Here is a 21774-nt window from a genome sequence, read left to right on the forward strand (position 1 = left end):
AATGGCGTTATATTTTTAAGTTGTTGTTGAAGTTAGGAACCCACCTGAAGAAAGGAATGGCGTTTTATTTTCTAAGTTGTTGGTTGAAGTCAGGATCCCGCCTGAAGAGAGGAATGACGTTTTATTTTCTAAGTTGTTGTTGAAATCAGGAGCCCGCCTGAAGAGAGGAATGGCGTTTTATTTTTAAGTTGTTATTGAAGTCAGGAGCCCGCCTGAAGAGAGGAATGACGTTTTATTTTCCAGTCTTGAAGTTGGGAGCCCGCCCGTATAACAGAGGAATACATTTCAGTCTTTACATTTCAAGTTTTGAAGTTGGGAGCCCGCCCATATAACAGAGCAATACATTTCAGTCTTTACGTTTCAAGTTTTGAAGTCGGGAGCCCGCCCATATAACAGAGGAATACATTGAAGTTTGAAGTCAGTAAAGCGGAGGATTACAACAAAAATCCCCAGCAGAAATCAGAAGGAAGACCACAAGTCGAGCCAGAAGTAAAGAAACAGCGGAGGAAACACAAATCGACAAGGCAACATCAGTCACAAGATCAAGTTTGGAAATAAATCTTTGTAAAGCATAGATTATAGCTTAGTCTAGCTTCTTCATTTTTTTCATGGTGTAATAAGGAGGTCAGTAGGCAGTATCAGCAGCAGCAGCAGCAGCAGCAGCAGTAACAACAAAACCGCAGCTTCATGGTAGTCCCAGCTACCAAAACTTTCTGAACTACACGTGACCTGATTCCTTTATAACTAGGGATATGTAGGCTGTCCAAAACCAGGACTCGGTTGCGCCTTTCCTTTTTATTTTCTTCCTCTTTTGAATAACAATATGATCAAAAATTTGTCGCATTGTTCACTTTATCTTTGCCCGAAAGCTCTTCGTGTTTTCGAGCAAAGAGGTGCAACTGTAAGCACCTAATTTTTGACAACATTTAATTTTTTATCACTTCTTTTATGTAAATATTTTAGGGGATTTTAACCTACTATTATTTTAGCTTTATTACACTTTTTATTATAAGATAAAAATACAAAAAAAGTTTAAAAGGTGAATTATCACTATTAATATTTTTTATTTTTTTTTGTTTTTTTATATAAAAAAACAATCCGAAAATATTATTTTTTTAAAAAATATTTCGGGAATGATTTAAAAACTAAGAAAAAGAGAAGTATTGAATAAAACAAAATAAAAGTAAAAATAGGTGGAATTCTCTTTTTTTTTTAAAAGTAAAAGAATGTAGAATATTAAAAAAAAGGTTTTGTGGAAATTTTAAAAAATTAAAAAGTAAAAGAAGGTTGGAATTAAAAAATAAATATAAAAGTATCTGAAAATTTAAAAAATTTAAAGTAAATGAAAGTAGTATTTTTAAAAGAAAAAGGAAAAGAAAGTGATTTGTTTTTTTAAAGAAAAGTTAAATAAAGTGAGATTCTCTTTTAAAAAAATAAAAAGTGGGATTTTAAATAAGATAAAAGTAATTAAAGTTGGAATCTTAAAAATAAAAGTAAATAAAGGTGGGATTTCTTTTTCTAAAAAAATAAAAGCAATTTGTAAGTGGGATTTCTTTTAATTAAAAATAAAAAGTAATAAAAAACAAATCTGAAAAATTTCGAAAATTTTGCTATAAATAGAACATAAAATTTAGGAAGAAGGGGGTTCAAAAAAGAGGAAAAAATAGAGGAGAAGAAAAAAAGAAGGGGGCGGAGAGAGTGGTATACATTTGATATACACTCTGGATACACAGGATATACAGAGGCAGAATTTATTTTGGAGAGAGTAAAAAAAGATAGAACCAAATTTTCTGAAATATTGAGAGCGGAAGAACACCAGAGAGAGTTCAAATCTAGAAAGAGAAAATAAAGAGAGATTTCCGGACTATTTTTCTTCTCCATTTTTACTGGTTTTCTCCGTGTTGCTGGGATTCTGGATTGAGGTGTTGAAGCTACTGTGTTGGGCTTTCTGCTGCTGTATTTTGCTGATTGCTTACCCCATTTTTCTGTTCTACATACCAGGTATTCTCTTGAAACTATGTTGGAAATGAAGCCTGATTAAGTTTGTGTAAAGATCTGTGAGCCGAGCTGGAGTTTAAAGGAAAAACATTAAGTTCTTGTTGTAATTTCTGCTCAATGTTGTCATTTTATTGTTCATGCTTTCAGTCTAGTTTATTTTGGATATTTCATTCCTAGATGTATATTTGATTTAAATGTTGGGTGAACTTATTTTGAATATAGGTGATTCAGGAATGTTGTAAACCTCGTATAATCATGTGTTAATTGAAGATTATGATCCTTAATTAATTAGTTAAGATCGGATGATTTGGATGTACGTTTCATGGTTGTGGTTCAAATTACAAGTTTAGACCCTTCATGTGGTCGGTCGAGTAAGCTTGGTTTGGGTTTATTTCCTACTGTCCATTTTAGATCTGTTCCTATATAGTTTGAAATACAGCACAATGGTTTTAGAGTTGTCCTTCAGTTCTGTTGTTGCTCATGTATGAGTATTTTTTTTATCTTAAAATGGTTTTTGAATGGGGTTTGAGCTTGGTTTTTGACTTGAAATTTTCAGATTCAGATTAACCTTTCATATTTAGTTTTTCTTTGACAAGTTTCCATGACATGTGGTATGTTTTAAATATGTTATGCTTGAATCAGAATTTAATATAAACTAGGGGGAAGAGACCTTTGAGTTTTGTTAATTGGTGAATAATTTGTGTAAAGGTGTGTTGTTGCAACTAGGATTGTATCTTCATTTTGGAACCTATGTTAGTATAAAAATGTTTTTTGCATTTGATTCAAAGATTATCAGTATTTGTTCAATCCCAGAATTTCTTGAATGATGCAATTTGCTTCAAACATATTTGTTGGGTCGTGTATTGGGATGCCATCATTGGCCTAATTTCGATGGTCTTCCCCTTCCACAATTAGGTTGTCAAACTGGGCTTCAAGTTGAGCCCAGTTATTTCACACGCTGAGCCTGCAGTAATGGGCAACCAGACGTGGGGTTTTGACTAACTCGGCCTTTCCACAATCAAATGTGGGGGGTCTGCTACCAGTTTATTTTTTTATTAAATTATTAGTTTAAGCTTTGGCATAACATAAGTAGGAATCCCTTTACGTTCTTTGATGAACTAGTCACGTCCTTTTAATTAAAGTCGGGTGTACATTTATGTGACCCAAATCCAAATCCCAACAATGTTAAAGTATGTCCAAAAACCACGGGTGCATTTATGTGACGTGGTTCAAGACTTGTTTTAATGACGTTGCAATTTTCTTTAAAAATGAATAAAAGCGGTTAAGGTTAAAATTTGCACATAGGTTCATAATTGTTAAAATCAGATAATTTAAGCCAAATATAACAGTTGAGCGACCGTGCTAGAACCACAGAACTCGGGAATGCCTAACACCTTCTCCCGGGTTAACAGAATTCCTTACTCAGATTTCTGGTTCGCGAACTGTAATACAGAGTCAATCTTTTCCTCGATGCGGGATTCACCGGTGACTTGGGACACCATAAATCTCCCAAGTGGAGACTCTGTATCTTTAAATAAACGAATCTTGTTTCGATTGCCCTCTAATTGGAAAAACTCTCTTTACATATACCCTTTTCCGGGGTGTAGGTGAAAAAGGAGGTGTGACAATGAGACTTGTTTGGCATTCCATGTCCTCATACTATCAGAGCCTTCAATTACAAGAAACTTGATCCAAAGACAAGGATTCACTAGTGGTATTCAAAAGAAGCATTCTAGGAAAGGCCTTCAAATGCACTGTGGTTACTGTGGATAAAAAAAATCACCATCAAAGAAGAAGTCCAATGAAGGTAAAGACATCTAAAATTAGTTATTTTATTATTTCTGCTTGTTTAAAGACGCTGACCAATTTATTTCACCTTATGCAACTACAAGGGATACCTCATCCAGGGCAAAAACCCAATGAACCATATGAGTTTATTATGATCCCTAATCTGGGGTTTATACCTCAGTTAGGAACTCAATAGTCCACTCAAACTACTCAATCCAGTTAGCAGATAACTAAACAGTACACTCAGACTACTCAGTCCAGTCAGCAGGCAATTCAGCAATATACTGTGACTACTCAGTCCAACCAGTAAGAAACTCAACAACAATATGATATTTCTCAGTCCAGTCAACTTCCACTGAGCAAGCTAATGATGTTTCTCAACAACCAAGTCAAAAAAGAATCAAGTATACTCCAAGAAGACTAATTGATTCAGACTTTGGGACTGAACCTGACCCAGTATTAAGGACTAAATTGTCTCTGAGATTATGACAAGGCTTCAACTGAAGAATAAACAGCAAAATACTGGGACAAGGAAGATAAACTTTACAGTAGATCACACTGGTAACTCACAACCAACAAATCTGTCATATTCCCCAATAAGGACTACTTGGAAAGGCAAGCAAGCAATGACCCGAACTTAGTTACTGGGTGTGAAGGAGAAAAAAAAACTCGAAAGCTTCAAACTAGAAAGGGAAAGGGGAAGTAAAGTAACAAGTTATTTGGGATGACTGTCATTGACAATTTATTTTTGTGATGATTATAGTAGACAAATAACTCACTTCTATGTTAATAGACAAGTAAATTTTGTGAGATTGGTGTAAGTTTTTGGCTCACATTTACTTATCTAATAGCTATGTTAGGTAAATATTCCAGCAACAATGTATGTTTGCATCTTTTATTAAACTCCATATTCGAGCGTTCTTTTGTGCCAACTTTATTGCCATTTCTCTTGTTAGGATAAATGATACTATTAATAGATGAGCAGTTTCCTTGTAAGAACATTTCAAGTATATTTTAACTTGAACAAAATAACTTAAATTCATTGAAAACACATGAAACTGAAACAAACATGATCATCAAAGAACCAAAGGGACCATTACATTGCTCTTGACAACAAAAAAAAAACAAACATCACTAACTCCTAGCCACTAAAATTGGAATAAAGACAACCCACAAAATAACAACAAAAATCTTCATCCTTCGTAATTTATCCTCCATCGTAGACACAGCCACTAAATTGGTTGAGTTAATGACCTCCCTTTCTGCCACAATGTTCTTCAGTTTCACCTTTTCTTGACAAACAACATCCTCTAAGTCAGCCACCATCTTCTTCAAATAACTCCTTTCTACTTCTACACATTTCAATGGGTTATTCAAGTTGCTTATCACCATTATCACATGTGGTGGCATATTTTGGTCGCGTCATTCCCAAAGACCACATGACGATTCTTCATCAAAACGAGGACATTAGTAGAATCTACGTCCAATGATTAGCAATCAACCCGCAATCACATCGACGAGACGAATCAGAAGCAATTGAATTCTCAGACATGGCGGGCTTGTGTTTTCCAAAAAATAATAGCTTTTATAAGCAAAAGCAAGTTTAGAAGAGGAATGAAACAAAATAATTACGACCTGGAAGGAGGAATCAATTTTGAGGAGGAAGAAAAATGGGAATTGCCCTAATTTGATGAAGAAATGGGGTTCAAATGAATTGGGTAGGTGAAATATATTTAATTCCAAAATAACCACAAGAATCTTAACTAAACTACACGCTTCATCATTCCATTGATACACAATATGCATTGGTTTTTCAGTCAAAAATTGACATCTCCAGTATATTTTATCTAGTTCTTAAATTAAGTATTTAGAATTGGGAAAATCTTGTGAAGTCGTGGTCGAATTTATACCAAGAATTAGACGTATTGACTATGGTTTTCTGAAAACTCTACTTAAATTAATTTTTTGATCATGTAATTTAATTTCTTTGAAGTTATGATTGCTCCTCTTTTACAAAACGTAAAGAAAAAATTTCCAACGATAACTGCCCTCTACCCACCCAGTTAAAATAGATTATTATCTCTCGGTTTCTATTTATGCTTCTCATGACATATACTACAATTATTAAAACAAAAAGTAAGTTTCATGAAGTTTGAAAAATGGGTACAAAGGAGCAGCTAACGTTAACCTTTTGAAGAATATGACGATTAGTTATAAACTTAGGATGAAGCTGAGTTGCAAAGTACTTTTTGACAATGCAATAGTGAAAAAAATATATATTTACAACACTAGAAAAAGTGTTTACCTTTCTGTAAAACTGGTCTAAGATGAAAATAAAGTAGGGATTTTTATCTAGCTATACTATAATTGAAACCTATTTACCACCTTTATTTAGGTTCTTTATTAATTACTTTGTATAACTATATTTACAAGTTATATACAAAACCATAAAAAATAACAACAATTTAAGATCCCTTAATTTTAGCATGTCAGTTACACGACACCCACTCCCTCATTTCCAATAACCCCTATACATTTAAGATTCTGTTTCTTTTTTCTCTCTTTCTTAATAATCACTCAAAATCTCTGTTGTATTTTTATAACCCCCCCCCCTCCCCCAAAATTCCGAATCCAATTTCTCTCTTTCTTACTAATCACCCAAAATATCTATTTTTTATTGATACAATACATATGAAATTCGGAATATTGATCTAGAATTAAGTTGTGGATAAGTTTTAAATCTTGTTTTCCTTCTTTCTAAAATCTTTATTGTATGTGACTTGTATATGATATATCAATACCCAAAACAATATTTGATATAATATTGATACAATTATGATACGATTATATTATATTTTTAGTGTAGAGTTGTGATTGAAAATTAAAGAAGATGAAGATCATAATTGTATCACAATTATTCAGAATGTATCGCGAATGTATCATAATTGTTGCGGGAATTGTATTAATGTATGATAATTGTATATTGTTAGGAGCAATTGTGAGTTCGTGACAAATTTTATAATTTGTATCACAAATATATGATAATTGTATATTAATATATTAATATTGTATCAAGTATTATTTTGGATATTAATGTATCAGATACAAGGTAGATACAATTGTGATACAAATATGATACAATTATGGTTTAGGTATTGATGTATCTGATATAATTCAAATACAATTATGATACAGTTATCATACAATTCCTGAATATTTCTTCATTTTCAGTGTTGTCCAGTCTCCCAGCAAAATAACGATACAATTGACGATTTTTTAATAATATAAAGTTGTCGGCAATGGTGGGAAGAGAGAAGATGGAGATTCTGGCATAAATTAAGGGATTTTAATGTAATATATATATATATATTTCAAAACCAAACAAATTCTAATATAACAAAATATTAAGAACATCGAACTCAAAAAAGAAAAAAGAACACAAAAAATAGGAGATACCTAGACAGTTTTACTTCTAAACAAAATAAATAGTAAACACTGTTATAAAATCAAGCGAAGGCCCAAGCATTCTCTTGACGGATTTGCTCCTCTTCTTCAGGGGTAAAATCATTCTTGATATTAAATGCTTTACGTATTTCCTCGGGCGTTTTCCCTTTGATCCTATCAGCAGTTTCTTGACACAATATATCCAATAGCTCCTTATCATTAAGATAATTAGCAGCTAAAATTAGATGATACAACTCCGTGTAATTCAGCACCTTCACATAATTCTTGTCAAAATCCTTCAACTCGTCCCCGGAGACGCCCTTCTCGGAGTGTTTTTTCCAGTATTCGACCACTTTGGCCATTGTTTTGCTGTCGACATTAGGTAGGGGGATGGTATTTGAAGCACAATCATCTTCCACCATGTTTTTGATGGCTTCCGACCTCACCGCCACTGCCTCGTCGAGTTCGAATTCCTCGCCGTCGCTTGTCTTTAAGACTAAGAGCTTTTTGGAAGACATTGTGAAGGTGAAAAATCTGAATGTGGGGTATTTGTTTTCTTGTGAGAGCTTTGAATGATTTCAATGCATGAGGAATTGAAGGGCTTTGGTTTGTTTTTATAGAGTACTAGAGTTTTTAGTATCCTAGTTGAAGTAGGAAGTCAAAACGGCGAAAAAATAAATAAATATGAAAAGTAGACAAGCAGCTACAAAATAAATTTGCATAAATCATGTCAGATTAGGAAAAGTATTCTTACATAAACCATATCAAATAAGGAAAGGGGAGTGTTTTTCTTTTATAAACATTTTTAAAATACAGTTTAGATGTACTTCGTAGATTTTAAAAAAACAAATAAATACTTTTAGAGTTAAAACCGCCAAAAAATGAGATTGAAGCAAAAAAAACATTGTTTGTTTATTCCTAGTAATTTAATTAGCACAAATCTATCCCAATTCATACGATTCTGGTTCCATTTTATGATATTTTAAAAGTGCAACATCATATTATTACTAATATTTACAGGAGTGTTATGTTTTACAGATTTACGTAATTTAGTTAAATCTATTTAATTCACGAAATTTAAATTTGGATATGATGTTTTTCTTTCAATTACTACTCTCTTCTGTCCATAATAAGTGACATTTTGATCTCTGGCACACCCTCTAAGAGAATACCAGCACCAAGAAAAAATAGGCATTTTAATTAAATTACTCATAATTAAAATTTTGTATATTATTAACTTTAACACATTGGGATATGTAAATAAGAATAAATTTTGAAAAAAACAAAGTTAATTCCTTAGTTATATAAAAAAAATTATTCATTTTAAATTAAAATAAAAAGGTCAAAAAGTCACTAATTATGGATGGGAGAGAGAACTATTTTACCTTTAATTTGCTGCCGGCTTCTCACCTCTGTTCATGATTCCAAGACAAAAACACATAACACTTTGTAATATTTATTTGACTGACGTATACATTATTTTCGATTCGTATATTAAGTCCCTTTGCTGAGATGACCAATTTAATCCTTAAATTGAAGAGCACAAAAAGGTCACAGTCTTCTCCCTATGAAATCCACGAGTAAAATTTCTTTATGTGGCGTATATTATGATTCGATTCGGGTTTCAATTTTTTTTAGTGAGATAATTAATTTAATCCTTAAACTAGAAAGTTCACAGGTTTCTCCCAATTGAAATTCATGAGTAAAACTTCTTTGTGCATCAAAAAAGCACCCCGCGTAATGTAATAACGACGATTTAAGTCTTTTTTTGGTCATTATTGAGCTAAGAAACTTTTGTTACAACGATTCAAGTCTTAGCATAGTGCAAGTTGTCCTGATTTATTTATGTTAGGAATTCAATGAATGCTTTTTTCCAAAAATCTCATGTAGGAACTGAACCATATTTGTTTCATTATAAAAAGTTTCTGCCGTAAATATTTTCAAAATTAGTATATCTTCTTTTATCTTAAACTTATACTACATTACAAGATATAGCATTCATTAGATAGCAAAAAGAATTATTATTATCATAAAAAATATGATAGATATCGTTCATTAATTATTTTATCTTATTTGATTTTGTAATAATGCATAGTAATACACATACCGTAGTGTATATACAAATAAGGAAGAACAAACAACGTAGCTGCCGAAGCAGATAGGTACCGTCGATTCTCTTTGGCTATTCATAGCATTTGCTAGAACAAAATAAACTAAAAAAAATAAAAAAATCATCAAAAACGCATAAGCTACAATGACAAAATAAGGTACTTAATTACTAGATATAAGTTTAATCATTAAAAATTGCTAAATCAATCAAAACCAAATTCTAATAACAAAATATCAAGAACAACGAACTCAAAAAAGAACTCAAAAAAATAAAAATAGCTTAGACAGTTTTACTTCTAAACAAAATAAATAGTAAACACTGATATAAAATCAAGCGTAGGCCCAAGCATTCTCTTGACGGATTTGCTCCTCTTCTTCAGGGGTAAAATCATTCTTGATATTAAATGCTTTACGTATTTCCTCTGGCGTCTTCCCTTTGATCCTATCAGCAGTTTCTTGACACAATATATCCAATAGCTCCTTATCATTAAGATAATTAGCAGCTAAAATTAGATCATACAACTCCGTGTAATTCAGCACCTTCACATAATTCTTGACAAAATCCTTCAACTCGTCGCCTTCCTCGGAGTGTCTTTTCCAGTATTCAATCACTTTGGTCATTGTTTTGCTGTCGACATTAGGCAGAGGAATGGTGTTTGAAGCGCAGTCATCTTCCACCATGTTTTTTGTTAGACAACCGTATAATTTGGTATTGGGTATAACCTAGGACTCCTTTAAACTCTATTCCTAGCCGTCGTATATTATGTAATGTTTGTATATAACTATCCTACTAGCCTTATATTGTGGAAGGATAACTTCTAAGAAATATAAGACAGCATATACATGTAGTTGTGATTAACATAATCAAAGGTAGATAGAGATACAATAGCTAAATATTAGCTAGAAAGAACTCTTGTCAAGATGTATATATACATCATGTAACCCTACGTGTGAAGGTAAGCAGAAGCATTCTCAACTTCTAAATCATCCTTATTCTAAATTTCTTCATGGTATCAGGAGCTTAGGCTTCGTTGAAAACTAAACGATCCTAAAGGTTCCTTCTTTCCTCTTAAAACAACTATGGCAGCATCCTCTAGCACTACCCTAGCCCTCTCACCCTCTTCACTTCACCAACTCATTGCGATTTGTCCTATTAAGCTAAAATCATCAAATTACCTTATTTGGAGGACACAAATCCTTCAACTTATGCAAACATTGAAAGTTGACAAGGTCATCAAAGAAGAACCTCCAGCAGAGAGCATCGAAGATGAGAAAGGTGAAACCAATCCAAATCCAAAGTTCACTGAATGGGAAGAATGCGATGTTCTTGTTAGGAGTTGGCTTTCTGGAACAATGACTGAAGAGTCAATGTTTCTCATCATAGGGTGTTCATCTGCAAAACATATGTGGTCTTGTCTTGAGAATACCTACTTACAAGCAAGCAAAGACAACGAGTTTCAGTTGAAGCAACAACTTCAAACTGTAAAACTAGGTTTCAAATCCATTGATGAATATTTAAAGGAATCTGTGATAGCCTGATGGCTATCCAAAAACCACTAGACGAAGATAGCAAAGTAATTAATTTTGCTAGAGGTCTTGGAAGCAAATACAAGACCCTTCGTACTGTGATGTTGGGTAAAGCACCATACCCTACTTTTAATCAATTTGTGACTGTCCTTAGAGGGTTTGAAATGAGGGAAGATGGAGAGGAACATGTGATACAAACAAACCTTGATTCAGTTGTAGTCTTTACTGTACAGAAAACTCAACGAAGAGGTCGTGCTAATTCCTTTAAAGGAAGGGGAAATCAAAGAGGAAGAGGAAATAGAGGAGGATTTAATCAAAGACAATTTTATACACAATCAACTGGATCAAATCAGCCAAAGGAGAACCCAAAAAATAATCCATGTCAGATTTGTGGTAGAAACAATCATACGGCGCTCTCTTGCTTCTATAGATGGGATTATTTAAATCAGGCACAACAAAAAGTACCACAGTCTCTAGCAACTATGTCTCTCACCGTCAACATGATAATCATCTCTACATGGACTCAGGTGCTACCAATCACATGGTGCAATCTTCAGGTACTCTTGTGAATTCATCTCCATTTAAGAGAACTGATCTTGTTATGGTAGGTAATGGTGATAAAATGCCGATTACACATATAAGGGATAAGATTATTAGGAAGAACCTACATTTAAAAGATGTCTTTGTTGTGCCTAAACTCAAGAAAAATCTCATTTCTGTCAGTAAATTTGTTAAGGATAATGTGTGCTCTCTCAAGTTTACTGATGATGGTTTTTTTGTTAAGGACAAGAGAACAGGGACAATTCTAGCAATGGGAAATAAGAAGCATGATTTATATATTTTGGAAGATGGCTTGCATTAGGCATTGACAGTTATAAAAGTAGACAAGAACTCAGACACAATTTGGCATCAAAGATTAGGACATCCGCACTCAAGAACTCTAAGTTATTTGCATAGTGATAAGTTGATTGATGTTAGTAGTTGGAATAAAAGTGGCTCAGTTTGTACTAGTTGTCAAATGGGAAAAAGTTGTAAGTTACCTTTCCAAGAGTCAAATAAAAGAGAAGTTGAGCCATTATAAAAAATGCATAGTGATTTATGGGGTCCTGCACCTATCGCTTCATCTCAAGGAATAAAGTACTATGTTATTTTTGTTGATGATTGTACAAGATTCACTTGGATTTATCCCTTAAAGAAGAAATCTGATTTCCTTTCTAATTTTATGACATTTCAAAAATTAGTAGAAAATCAGTTTTCAAAGAAACTCACAGTGTTTCAATGGGATGGAGGTGGAGAATTTAATAGCTTGGAGTTCACAAGTTATTTGGCTCAAAATGGCATTAGAAGACAAATCTCTTGTCCTTATACACCTGACTAAAATGGGATAGCAGAAAGAAAGCATAGGCATATTGTTGAAACTGGTCTCGCATTGATTTTCAATGCAAAAATACCAATGTTTCTTTGGGTTGAAGCTTTTATGACTGCAATTTTTCTAATCAACAGAATGCCTACCTCTACTTTAAATATGCAATCTCCCTTTTCTAAGCTATATGGAGAAGAGCCTAATTATAACACTCTGAAAGTGTTTGGTTGCAGATGTTTTCCTTACTTCAAAGGGCAAAATAAAGACAAATTTCAACCAAAAACATTTCCATGTGTGTTTATTGGTTATAGTCTACTTCACAAGGGCTATAGATGCTATCAACCCCAATCTAAAAGGGTTTTTATATCAAAACATGTTATTTTTGATGAATTACACTTACCCTATGTCTCTCCTAGTGTTGATTTGCCTGTAGAATCACAAAATCCTCACTTCAGTACTTTCAAGGAATATTTGGAGCAACAAAATGGTAGCAAAAATCTTGAGGTACTAATTGATGAGCCTCTTATGCAGACACTAGACGTGAATCTTGTGATTAGTTCTCAGCAAAATAATGTTCATCCGTCAGATTCCCAACAGCCATCCTTGACCAATGACGCAAGCCCAAGTCCACAAGAAACGCATAACTCTACTGCCTTGGATTATAATAAGCAGCGGAAGTAATCCCAGTATCAAAATCACATGTAATCTAGACAACTAGTATATACGGGGTTTCACGGATTACTTCTTGAAGCGTGAACATATCTCTTCTATCATGTGAGCCTTCAGTTCCATAACTTCTCAATGGAATCTCCATCACCCGCACAATCGTGATCCTCGAACGTTCCACGGTCTTCTACTGTGTTACCCAAATAATATCGGAAATAGAAATTTCGTGTGGGCGAAATTTCTAGGAAAACTTGGCTGAAAATTTCAGCCACCATGTACTGCCGCTTCTAGGTAGAAAAGCTTATGTATTTATAGCACAAGTTTTAAGGGTTAAGACCCTTTTCCAAAACCTGTTGGGTTTTCTTTTCCACCAGAAAAATGATTCCTTTATTTCCTATTATTTAGGCACAGTAGGGACCACAAAATTTAATTAACAAGGCTTCAATTATGGAATTAATTTCTAATTTTCGAAATTAATATCTACCATAATTAATTACGAATTATTCCACTAAAAATCCGTAATTGCACTCCTTATCCAATTTCGAAATTCATCCATTAAATCTTATTTAACTCCCCATATTAAGATTCAGATACTAATCAAGTAAATTAAATTACTGACGATTTAATTTATTGATTATTTCCTTTAGACTTTCGCTTAACTTATTTCATGTGTCGGATACAAAATCCACCGGCCGAGTTTACACATGAAAACTTATAAGCTTTCATAAAGGTGTATCATCAATCTCTAAACCGAGACATGGATTCCATCAACTAACTATTACTTCGCCAATGTATATTATTATTATCCAATTTACCAGGCATATTGACCCACGAAAGAATCTCGCCTTTTAATAAATCAAAACAATAATAATATACACAGCTAATAATAATTATATCAAGATTAAGAGTATAAGTACATTTAATGGCTAGAGAGTTTATTTTATTAAATCAGTATAAAATACTTATCTCTACCTGGTTCGTTCAATACATACAAAATGTATTAGCACAAGAAGTTGAAATTAAACCATTCTCATAATCAAGATAAATTATATTTAATCTTGTGCTACAATCATTCCTGATGGTTTGTCCAATTCCATCATTAGATTGTGAACTCAAACTTTATACTTATAAGAACCGATGATTTAATCTTCCGTATATAAGCTAAACTCTATACACTAAATCATCTACTATATAAGCAAAGGACACAGGACTAATATATGATCTATTTAAAACTTTATTAAAACTGAATAAACAATTGTTTCGTAATAAATACTATATCTAAATCAAACTCATGGTTAATAGTATATATCCCAACAATCTCCCACTTAGACTTTTAACCATGATAATTATTAGAATATACTATATCCAAATGCATGGTTAATAGTATATGCCCCAACAATCTCCCACTTAGACTCATAACCATGCATCTACAACTTTCTCAGGCATTCTTTTACATGACTATTAAAAGTCTTCACCAAATAAGGTTTTGTTAAAGAATCTTGCCAAGTTATATCTGATGCAATATTTGTCCAGTAGTACTTTGTCGTAATTATCTAGTTTGGTATTAAACTCTTCAGAGATCCTGTTACCGAAACTATCCCAAGAATGAACACCGAACTATAATTTTCTTTAGCTTTCTCCCACTAAGACGAAGTACCACTAATATTACCTTCGTTACCTCACGACATTGAAATATTAGTGACTTCTTACTATAGTGTTCAATGTTCAAACATCACTCCCACTCGATAAAGGCATATTATGTCTATTAACATTCTCCCACTACTTAAATGCAATGGAACGTCAATTCTGATGTATGGGTTTTGATGTTCTTGAACATCTAGTTATTTCTTTGCCCAGTTCCTGTAAAAATAGTTTACTTCTCGGAACATGTTTTATTAAACATTCCTTATCTAGAAAAATGCATTTGTTTTAACAATTGCCTTATTTTCTTTAGGACAATAAAATAAAGCTTCATTCGTTTTCTTGGATATTCGATAAACATGCACCTATCCATCCTTAGTTCCAACTTACATATTTGTTTTCCCTTTCAGCACATATGTGGGACAATCCTATATCTGAACATGCCACAGACCAAGCTTACATTCAGTCCACAGTTCTATAGATGCCCCAGTACTAACTTAGAAGGAACTAAATTCAGAATGTAATTTGTAGTTTCCAGAAAATATTCCAAAAACAAATAAGGTAAATCTGAATAACACGTCATTAGTCTATCCATATCCAAAAGAGACTTATTTGTTCTTTCTACTACACCACTTTATTATGGAGTTTACGGTATAGTCAATTGAGATGTAATCCCTTATTCTGATATGTAACTAAAAAACTCTTTAGAGAGGTGCTCACCCCTACAATCAAATTGTAGTAACTTAATATATTTCTTTGGTGCTTCTCTATTTCAAGTCTTAAAAACCTTGAATTACTTAATTCATTAAGACTTACAGTGCATCAAATAAATATATTAATATTTTGAGTAATCATTTATGAACGTCATAAAATACTCAAAATCTATCTCTTACGAGTATGTTCATTTAACCATACAAATCAGAAAGGATTCATTCTAGCTTATCACTAGTTTTATTTCCTTTTAAAGGGAAACATCTTTTAGTCAAATTTCCTTCCAAACAGGATCCACAAGTTGGTAGTGCCTCTACTTTCAATAAACCTTATGGTCCATCCTTGACCAACTTGAAATCCTATCCAGATTAATATGACTTAGACAAAAGTGCACAGATAAGTTTTACTCAATTTTGAAGAATATATTCTCTTATGAGGTAGACTAATATTGTTCTGTTCAGGAGAGACATCAATATACAATAACAAAGTCATGCATTCATGTACCACAAGAGATAAAATGTTTATTAAGCTCAATAACTCAAGAGTTATTCGAAAAATAGAACAAATATCCATCTTTTATTTTGCCCAGAAACCGGAATTAAATTCCTTCTAACAAAAGTACATATATTGCATCCTTAAAATTAATGCCTTATCACTAAAAGAAAATACTAACAAGTAATACGACCAATTGCATAAAATCATTGTGGAGTTGAGATAAAAACATTAAATAGATCATAATAAGTCAAAACACTGAATAGTAAAATTCAGACTGCATTCAATATTTATATACATACATGCATCTGGAATAATAAATTTCGATGGGAAAAGAATTATTCATGCAAAGTATATTATATAATGCAAGAATTATACAATCCAAAAATAAATAGAACCAACTCAGATGGAGAGCATACTATTATTTTCAGTCAATTGTATATAACTTTTTAATACAAAAATTTTAAAACACACTACACATATATGTCATGCATCTTGAATAGCAATTTCGATGGGAAAGAACTACTCATGCAACATACATATGCAATGCCAGATTATTCACTCCAATAATTAAAACAGACCCAACTCAGATGGAGAGTATACTGTTAATTTAAGTCAAGTGAACATCATTTTTAATAGCTCTAGTTTCATTGATCCAACATGTATACTCAGATGGAGAGTAAGTACACGATATCAATTACTAGTATTTCACCTAGTGAGCTTACAATAAATTTATCCGATATGGAGGAAGACCTAAAGTCAACGCGTAAATTTATTACTCACTTGAAATTAATAGTGAAAGACCATAGAAATATAATTCTATCACCATTTAATCATGATTATATTTTAGTTACAAAATTGATTCAACCCTTAAACTCATATAGAGAGATAATACAGGTTATCAATAACTAGTAACTATATCTAGTGAGTTCATAATAAATTTATCCGATATGGAAGAAGACCTAATGTCAACACGTAAATTTACTATCTCACTATAAATAAATAAAAATGGAGATCATAGGGGTTAATTCCTATCACCATTTTATCACAACCACGAACAATTCTCTGAGGATTAAGTTCCATAATTTAAAAAAATACTCAATACCACATTTAAACAGTCTTAAAATACTAAAATTATTATTTTACACTGCATAGCAGTGATTATTGTTCAGTGGACTATTTCTGATAAATCTACCAAACTTCATATCAATCGGAGATTGTTAAAATCACAATCTCCAAAAATTGCGACCAAATTTGGAAAATTATCATTTTAAGAATTTTTTAAGAATTTAAAATATGACCTACATTTTTATCATATACCAATTCATGTCAAATCAACATGTGTTATCATGTTCCAGATTAGACATAAATAAAATGATAGAAAGAATGACTTTTCGTATGTAAATCACATTTTAATCCGTCAAACCTCCAAAAAACTCATCTAAACAATCCTGAATCGTCAAAATACGATGTGATTCACCGCATAGCAGTGAGTTCTTCTTTAGTGATCGTTTTCGATGATCCTATCGAATTTCAGGTCATTCGGAGATCGTGGAATTCATGATCGCCAAAACTAGACCAAATTCGAATAAATTATTTTTGGCATAGTTAGGATTAAATCCATGTGATTTGCATTCTTCATATATATCATATCAAGTTAAATCACATGCTTCAGATTTAACACAAATATAGCCGATATATAAAGAATAATTTTTCATATTTATAACAAATTCAATTTAATAAACTGCTTGAAACTCATCTAAACGACCTCAAAATGCCAAAAAATAACATGATTCATAGCATTGCAGTGAGTATTTCTCACTAGATCGTTTTTGATGAACCCACCAAGTTTCAGGTCAATCGGAATCCATCAAATTCATGACCACCAGCCTGTAACCAAACTCATAGAATAACCGTTTTAAGTAGTTTTATGAATTAAAATAAATATGATATTGATGTCCATTCTCCTTATAATTACACTATGAGCTCAAGACATATATTATGTTCCTCCTATTTCTAGGATATATAATATATTCTTTTGCAATAAATTATTCTTTTATTAAATACACAAGAACCTGAAATATTATATTTTCTCTCGTTCGCGAAAAACTTAATATCTCTTCTCATGGTGGAGTTGGTATCACAGTACCCAAAGATAAAACTCTTTTTCTAGTTAAGAACCTCCACCACTAATGTAGGTTTATCAAGGATAATTTTCACATGGTACATTAAGCAGATTTTAATGACTCAAATAAATAGGCCGTTTTGTGTATCCTACTTATTAATCATAATTCTCAATCCATGAATAGACACAATTTCACATGTACAAATTTATTAAGAATTTTTCATTTGTTCATATAAACAAACCACTTCAGTGGTAACTATTTATTACTCATAAAATTCTCAATTTACAAGTGAATATATATGTAGCTCATAAAATTATTTTATGGCAGAATATGGACCGCAACTTAAAAGTCATACCAACAATATAAAACTCATACAAAATACCGTCATATTTCACTTAATTAGAACCTCCAATCAGAGAACAAAAAATTCTTCATAGAAAATCCAAAACTAATAATCACGTAGGGCATGAAAACATAAACTTAAATTTGAGAAATGTTTTATGCACAAATATGTCAAACGCTACAATCATTAGTCATCCAGGATATCAAATAGAGAATTTTACTTTCTTACAAAATAATTATATCATCACACAATATCGATTATACCTTGCAAGACCTAGTCAATAAAATCCTACACCTCTATTATTGAATTTAATACAACAACACGTCTATTTGCTAATAGCCAATGTGTAAACCTATTATATGACTAGTATTTAATCATGGAGACCATGGGGAGTCACCCCACCACCATTGAATTAAAAGGAATTAAAATTATTAAGAAATAATTTTCAGGAAATAGAAAAACATCCAAAACACAGTCCAAACGACATCAAAACGCCGAAAAATACCATGATTCATTGCTAAAGCAGTGCGTTTTTCGCACCACGTCGTTTTCGATGGACCCTCCAAATTTCAGCTTAATCGGAGTCTGTCAAGTTCGCTGACCTCCGAAATACCGGTTATTCGGTCAAAAACAAGTTTTACTTTTTTCTAGGGTTTACCCCAAAAAATTCAGATAATCTTAATCAAATATCAATAAGAAAACAGATATCTCATGATTACAAGAATAATCCAAAAATTTTGCACAGTTAATTCGCAAAACAGCAGTGCAGTTTTTCAGAAAACCACATATATATGTAATTCAAAAAACGCACATAAATACCATATTCTTGTTTCACGAAAAACATAGTTATCTAATTAGATGTGAATGTGCTCTGATACCAATTGATGGATTATAATAAGCAGCGGAAGCAATCCCAGTATCAAAATGACATGTAATCTAGACAACTAGTATATACGGGGTTTCACGGGTTACCTCTTGAAGCATGAACATATCTCTTCTATCAAGTGAGTCTTCAGTTCCATAACTTCTCAATGGAATCTCCATCACCCGCATAATCGTGATCCTCGAACGTTCCACGGTCTTCTACTGTGTTACCCAAATAATGCTGGGAATAGAAATTTCTAGGAAAACTTGGCTGAAAATTTCAGCCACCATGTATTGTCGCTTCTAGATGGAAAAGCTTATGTATTTATAGCACAAGTGTCACACCTCCTTTTTCGCCCGCGCTGCCTCAAAAGGGCGCGGAAGGGAGTTTTTCCAATTAAAGGACAATCGAAACGGGATTTTATTTAAAGATTCAGAGTCGCCACTTAGGAGATTTATGGTGTCCCAAGTCACTGGTTGAATCCCGAATCGAGGAAAAGATTGACTCTGTTTAACAGTCTGCGCACCAGAAATCTGAGTAAGGAATTCTGTTAACCCGGGAGAAGATGTTAGGCATTCCAGAATTCTGTGGTTCTACCACGGTCGCTCAACTGTCATATTCGGCTTGATTATCTGATTTTATACAATTATGAACCTATGTGTAAATTTTAACTGTTTACCGCTTTTGTTATTATTTATTCAAAGAATTGCAATGTCGTGAGAATGCATCTCGAATTGCACCACACAAATGTACCCGCAATTTTTGATACGTTCCAGCTTCATTGAGATTTGGATTTGGGTCACATAAATGTGCACCTGAGATTAGGAAGATAACATTATTAAATACGCGCCTAAAGATACTAACGCATTGTTATTTTGAGAAAAGCCGTAAAGTTTGCTATGCGGCCTGTCTCGAAATCTAAGCATTTGAAATAACTGTCCGTTGAGGGCCCCGCAGTTTGTGTATTCTTGTTTGTCGAGGCTCGTCTCATTCACTATTTTTTAAAGGAATTTGCAACGTCATGGACATGCATCTCGAACCACATCACAATCAATGTACCCGTGATCAGCAACACATTTCGACTCCGTTGAGATTTGGATTTGGGTCACATAAATGTGCACCCGAGTTTTAGAAAGTAAATTATTAAAAGTATGTGCCTAACAGTGACTAACGCGTTATTACTTTTGGGAAAAAAGGCCGTGAAATTCGCTAAGCGGTCGATCCCGAGTTCTAAGTATTTTATATATACATTTAATGAGGGCCCCGCAATTTCGCATTATATTTGGCGAGGCTCATCTCATATTTTATAGGTCCACCCTAAAGTAAACTATGATTTTTCTATATTATTTGTCTCTAAAAAAATCCTAATTAGTTAATATTATAAAATTCGAGCTTCAAGTTCAAATCCAGATCCAAACAAAAGGGAGCGCCTTTCAATTTGGAACCGCTACCTAACTTAAAACTCACAATGGGCCGTTTGACTACTAACGAGCGAATTGCCAAAAAGGCCCAGACCACATAATGTACGCTTTTGGACAAAAGTCCCAATTTTTCTAATTGTGTTTACCAAATAGCATTAGAGTTCAACATCATACATTTATTCAAATTAAATACTTCATTCATGTCCACTTATCAAACAGCCACTTCGTTAAATGGTGAGCCGATGCTGATATTAATTATTAATCTACACTATTAAACCTATGTTGAAATAAGGAATTCAACAGGATGGGAGAGTTGACATTAATAGCTAATCCGTTGGTACTAACTAACGCAATATGAAATTTTGCTTAAAATACGTGTTTATCTTAAAATCAAACTGGACCGGGCCATAACAAGTTTAAATAGTCCAATGGTCCAACGGAATACGTACAAAGGCCTACTGAGATTCTTCGTTATACTATCATCATCAGCTAAACCAAACTAAATTGCTAAACACATGGAAATACATCTAATTAATCTAACAGCATACTATTTAACAGTCCACATAAGTTCGAGTACGTTCCAATTCCCACAAAGTAAATATAATTGGAATGAGCCTAAACAAATACAAACTACCTATCATTCGTCCTATTGCTACATCTTGAACACAGATACTATGAAGCAGGCAAACGTGCATTTCTCAATTCATTTCAACTTCAGCTTCAAATTCAAGCTTACATCAACACATGGTTTCAGAAGTGTGTATCTGGAAATATTTACAATGGGAGAAAAGGAAGATCAGCAGCAGCAATACAACAACAGCAGCAATAATGGAATTCAGAACAGCTCAACATCAGTTTTAAGCCAAAATAATACTCGACCAGAACCCAGAAACAATTGCAAAACCAAACAGCAACAACAAATAACCCACAACAGACTCTACTGATCTTGAGTGAAACTAGCAATAAACCAGCACTTCAATGAGACAGTGTCAGCTTGTATTCTCTTTTTTTTTAACTCTCAAAATGATGATGTTCAAGCTCTCAGGAAAACTCTCAAAGAAATGCTCTCTAAACTCTCAAAGAGAAACTGAATGTTTTAGCTCTCAAAATGTTGTCTAAGACTGCCTGAAAACTCCTTCAGTTCTCCAAATCTGTCCAGAACTGAAAACTAACGAAAAAACTCTCCAAAAGCTCTCTAAAGACTGCCTGAAGAACTGATTTCCTTTAGTATTTTTCAGAAAGTGTTTACCAGTTCTCCAAAAAAAATCTCTTAACTCTGT

At 32.9% G+C, this 21774-nt stretch overlaps 2 protein-coding genes across 2 annotated transcripts; both read right to left on the reverse strand.

Moving 5' to 3' along the window:
- Positions 1–7292: 7292 nt before the first annotated feature.
- LOC104234879 (SKP1-like protein 1) lies at positions 7293–7788 on the reverse strand. The gene has a single exon (XM_009788514.2). It carries the CDS (start codon positions 7746–7748, stop codon positions 7293–7295), a length of 456 nt encoding a protein of 151 aa, XP_009786816.1. The 5' UTR covers positions 7749–7788.
- A 1881-nt stretch (positions 7789–9669) lies between these two features.
- Positions 9670–10020, reverse strand: LOC104234880 (SKP1-like protein 1). Its single transcript, XM_009788515.2, has one exon. The coding sequence runs from the start codon at positions 10018–10020 to the stop codon at positions 9670–9672; it is 351 nt and encodes a 116-aa protein (XP_009786817.2).
- Positions 10021–21774: the final 11754 nt, after the last annotated feature.

Source organism: Nicotiana sylvestris, chromosome 2 (genome assembly GCF_000393655.2).
Source record: "Nicotiana sylvestris chromosome 2, ASM39365v2, whole genome shotgun sequence".
NCBI lineage: Eukaryota > Viridiplantae > Streptophyta > Magnoliopsida > Solanales > Solanaceae > Nicotiana > Nicotiana sylvestris.

What these genes read in the sequence shown, in the direction of transcription:
- LOC104234879 (XM_009788514.2), bottom strand. Translation starts at nt 7,748, where the DNA reads ATGTCTTCCAAAAAGCTCTTAGTCTTAAAGACAAGCGACGGCGAGGAA.
- LOC104234880 (XM_009788515.2), bottom strand. Translation starts at nt 10,020, where the DNA reads ATGGTGGAAGATGACTGCGCTTCAAACACCATTCCTCTGCCTAATGTC.